Source organism: Aplysia californica, unplaced genomic scaffold (assembly GCF_000002075.1).
Source record: "Aplysia californica isolate F4 #8 unplaced genomic scaffold, AplCal3.0 scaffold00390, whole genome shotgun sequence".
Lineage (NCBI taxonomy): Eukaryota > Metazoa > Mollusca > Gastropoda > Aplysiida > Aplysiidae > Aplysia > Aplysia californica.
In genome coordinates, this window is record NW_004797660.1 from 178,918 (window position 1) to 183,859 (window position 4,942).

Here is a 4,942-nt window from a genome sequence, read left to right on the forward strand (position 1 = left end):
AGTCATGGCGGACAGCGTCCGTTTGAACAACGCCATGGCTCCTCACGAGGTGTCGCTGCTCTACATCCTTTGGCACATGAAGACTGTGGGCGGGGTGCACATTATCAACGCCACACAAGACGGCGCTCAGGTACGTTGTAGTTTTAGTACTGGTTTTACGGCGCTCGCAACTGCATTAGGTCATATGAGCGCCAACGGGTGGATGTCAATAGAGAAGTCCAAACGGGAAATCAGGCTTACTCTGCTCACGGACAGACGGACGGACGGACGGACGGATGGATGGATGGATGGATGGATGGATGGATGTTTATGGAAGGATGGACGGACGGACGGACAGACGAACGGATGCGCGATGACGTCTCATTTCGCTACCCTTTGAATTACAAAAGTCTATCAGATCAGTACCTTGATTTGAGAAATTTGACGTAAAAAATTGAGTTTTACATGTCAATTATTTTCGAATGAAATTTTTTGAAAGTCTTGATAACGACTTGGAATGATCTTACAATTTGGATAGAGTAGATAGAACATTAATTTGGTTGCTGACTTCATTGTATTAGTAACTCAAACCGACCAAAAACGCCAGAAGGAACTTCGTAATTCTAAGAAAGCGACTTGCCTTGAAATATAGCAGGATGTCTTATGTATATTATTTATGTGCAGTCCAAATTGCCTAAGACACCATGCTTTGTCGAGAACAGCAGAAGTAGTCATTATCTTTGACGTTGTGTTTTCGGGAAATACGCTTTACAAACACGGTCTTTTTCCGTTTAGCTCTGTCCTTCTTAGTTAGAGCTGTTCGTTTTACACGGTGTCAGTATAAATGTAGAAAGACGGATGGGTTGGCCCGACCTTGTATGAGTTGGAGCCAATCCGGGGTGAGCTGGTCTGCCGAAAGGAAGACAAAAATATTGGGTTGAATTGACTTCACCTCTTAGGAATCGAACTCATTTCATTGGTTTACAACGAATTCAAAGAAAAGCATTCAGAAAAAAAACTTGACATATTGTGAAACTCTAAGATTTCTGCGTCAAATTTCTCAAAACTAGGTATTGAGCACATAGAATGTTGTAATTCTGAGGTAGCTATAGAGAAAGTTGATTGCCCAACTACTATTTTTCTCCAATCAGAGGTAAAATAAGCGAGAAAATGGCCGCCAAAGAGTGGTATATTTCAATGCATGAGAGTCCTTGCAAACTTGAAATTTATATTTTTTGTAGCTTTAATCATCGTTTTTCAGGATAATCCACACATAAATATGTTTTGAAATAGACATAAAAGCTGTTGAGCTAAAAAGCAAAAAAATTAATAAAATTCAATTTCATTTTTTTTACGAGAGCCTGATTTCACCTCATTCCTCATTAATTTTGGTCTCCCCAGGAGCGGAAAATGGTCGGGGGTACTCAACAGCTGAGTCAGAGGCTGGCTGAGCACGTGGGGCTTGGTGAGTCATTGATATTTGTTTCGTCCAGGCTTTGGTGTTGTTGGTTTGTAACGTTATTTTAAAACGACAACCTGTTTTGAATTAAATCCCACAATGTTCATTTGTAAATTTTCATCGCACCCGGTTTTTTCCTTCCACAACCCCCACCCCCCTCAATTATATGAATAAAAAAAATATAATAGTTACTGCAAATTGCCTCTCCAATTTTGATGATTACTTATTATAGCCGTTTACCTCTTGACAGACGATCTTACAGCCGTATGTATTCATAACTGCGCTTTGCCTGGGCTGTAGACATAGGGCTACCTCAAAATTACAAAGTTCTATCTGACATTTTTGCCCATTATGAGTTACTAAAACCATGAGGTCAGAAGGCACATCTTCTATTAAATCTATCAAATTGTACAAATATTTGCAGTCGTTATCAAGATATTCAAAGAATTGCATTCGAAAAAGCTTGACATATTGGAACTCTAAGATTTCTACGTCAAATTTCTCAAAACTTGGTATCGAGCAGATAGAATGTTATAATTCTGAGGTAGCTATAGAAGAAGTTGATTGCCCAACTACAATTTTTCTCCAATCAGATCGTGACTTTCCTTACCATTATCTCGCAAAAGTGTGTGCGAAGGTAAAATCGTGACTGAAGAAAGTGGGGCGAAAACGCATGCACTGATTGTAAATACGATTTTTAGAAGAAAAAATAGCGGGCGGATGGAGGGCATTTGTTAAAGTCCTACTTGTTTCGAACCTATGCTGTTTTCGGCTGTTTCTTTTTCTTACTCGCTCCGAGTACTAAATAACCTGTTGGGCCTTAAAATGTGTGTTGATTGTCTTATCAGATGAGAGAACTTTTTAAAGATTACTGCCTGATAGTCAGTGGCTCATGATCTTTTGGACGCTCCCCCCCACCCACGAGCACTCAGTTTTGGGTTCAAACACACATATACACACATACACACACACACTTCCCAAACATGTCTGTGTACCCAAATTATAAGAAAACTAAATTCATGATGTGTGAAATGTCTACGCCACTTTGCAATTGTCATTTGCATAAATAAAAAATAAGCTTATAAATACATAAATAAATAAATAAATTTAAAAAAATTAAATAAAAACCCTCTCAACAGCACTTTTTTCTCTCCTTCAAACAGAAAACGTTTTACTGGAAAAACCTGTAACAGAAATCGATCAGACTGGTGATGAGATCAAAGTCAAGGTCGACAGCGGAGCCATCTATACGGTCAGTGTATAAATAATTATGTAAACTTTTTGGAACACCATGATCTATTAGTTTCATACTCCTTAATAAACAACCTAAACTTTTTATCCCAGTCTGTGCAGTTGACTTCATCTTGATGGGTTGTCTGTGTAGGTGGGAATATTATTTTTTTTTACATTACGTTTAAATCAATTGTTTGTTTTAGAAAAATAATAAACTTAAGAACTCCATGTCTGACAATATAAAATCTATGAATTTAAAAAAAAAGTTACTTAATATCCAGTTTGATGTAAGTGAAAATCAGCTAAGTGTTTTAAAGTTACATCTGTAGTCTAGTTAAATGGTAAGTCTGCCAGACTTTTAATCATGATATTATTATTGTCGAGTCGGTAGTCTAGCCGTAAGTCTACAACTCTTAATCATCATCATCATTGCCTTTCTCACTCTGCACCAGGGTATAGGCCACGGACAAACACTTTCCACCTTTCTCTATCCTGGGCTAGCTTCTTGATGTTTTTCAATGTCTTCCCACTTTCTGTACATCAATTTCTGTGATTCTTCACCAGGTTCCACACCGTCTTCCCCTTTATCTTTTACCCTGTTGATTCCAATCCAACGCTTTCTTTCTTATGCAGCTGCCTGACTTCCTGGGAATATGTCCAATCCATCGCCACTGCCTTCTTTCTACCTCATCTCTGACTGGGATCTGTCTTGTTTTCCTGAACACTTCTTCACCAGACTCTTAACTATGATACTATTGTCGAGTGTGTAATCTAGGTGCAAGGTTACTGGACTTGTAACAGTGAACTTGCGGGTTCGGATTGACCATCTACGCTTATCCCGGCCCGGCCCTGCGTTCTGGAAAAGGCACTATGCACGATTCTTTCCCTAATTTGGCTCGGTCATTTCAGAGCCTGACGTTACATTCGGAGTTCTGGTAGGGCATCTATCCCCCCCCCCTCCCGGACTTCTTACAGTGCTGCAAGGGTCGTTAGACAAATGCAATTTCGCAGCCCCACAATGCAATCTATCTTGCCTAACCTAGCCTCATCTTCCCCTTCTTATCTGTCAGTGTGGTCACGTGATCCTAAGCACGCCGTTGTCCATACAAGCCCAAGTGAGAATGAAGCCCCCGCTCCCCCCGGCTAGGAATCAGCTGATACAGAGAGTGCCTATGGGCTGCGTCATGAAAGCTTTCGTCTACTACAAAACTGCCTTCTGGAAGGAGAAAGGTCAGCAGTATTTTTGTTGTGAAGCTTTCGTACTTCTTCTTCTTCTTCTTCTTCAGGTGTCAGGTCTGAAGCAGACACTGACGATCATGGCACCTCCATTCCTGCCTATTGTCTGTCTTCTTAATCAGCTCGGTTTTTCTCTTTGTGTTATTCGTTGCAAAATTGTTCAGGCCATCTGTGAATGTTGTTCTTTGTCTTTATTCCCTCCATCTTTCCAGCAGCGGTTTCTCTATTCAATTAATTTGATCTCTTTGTTTTGTTTTTGTTTTAGTAAGAAGGGTTTTACGGCACTTGCAACACGATAAGGTCATATAAATGCCGAAGATTAGAGGTGTTACAAGAGAGTAACAAACACAAAAAAGAAGGAGGAGAGACAAGGACGATAGATGTTTGTTTGATAGGAAAGAAGGAGCAAACCACACCAGAGCACCCGCCAACCACCCATGATTTATTTGTGTGGCCAAAGAATCTCAATAAATGTCTTTTTCTGATGGTTCTTATTACATATCTTTCACAACCTGTCATTTGGATCACTCCCCCCCCCCCCCCCGGGGGCGGTGCTACTGACTGAATTGTCTTTAGGCCATTTCCAACATTAACCACGTTCTTATGCACAGTGGAGTTGTAATTGTAAAGGGCCTGATTCAGCAGTGTCATGCTCATAACTGTGCCTGAACTGCAACAAGGAACAGCTGCTTTTTCTTTCGTCATTCTTACTATCGTCATGTTTTCCTCTACTTCTTTTGTATGTTTGTCACACTTTTGTGACCCGCTATTTCTGGAGTGCCTTGATAGTCGAAATAGACTTTGTGCTGTTGAATGTAGAGAGGTGAGCAGAGTTAGTCTGATTCCCTGTAAATTGTAAGGACTTCTCTGTTGACATCTACCCCTTGGCGCTAATATGACCTTATGCAGTTTCGAGGGCTGTAAAACCTCTACTAAAACACATAAAAAGGAGCACTTCTCTATTTGTGAGGCATCCTGGTGAAAACAGGTGCTCGTTAAAATAATGAAATCAAAGAAATCAGCATTTTTTCTCTG

The 4,942-nt window shown here is 40.2% G+C and overlaps 1 protein-coding gene across 1 annotated transcript in view; it reads left to right on the top strand.

Moving 5' to 3' along the window:
- Positions 1-4: 4 nt before the first annotated feature.
- LOC106012502 (amine oxidase [flavin-containing] A) overlaps positions 5-4,942 on the top strand; it is a 16,235-nt gene continuing 11,297 nt past the window's right edge. Inside the window, exons 1-4 of the mRNA XM_035971191.1 lie at positions 5-130; positions 1,381-1,444; positions 2,602-2,690; positions 3,742-3,908. Of these exons, the coding sequence (XP_035827084.1) occupies positions 5-130; positions 1,381-1,444; positions 2,602-2,690; positions 3,742-3,908 (446 nt within the window). The remainder of the gene's footprint in view (positions 131-1,380; positions 1,445-2,601; positions 2,691-3,741; positions 3,909-4,942) is intronic.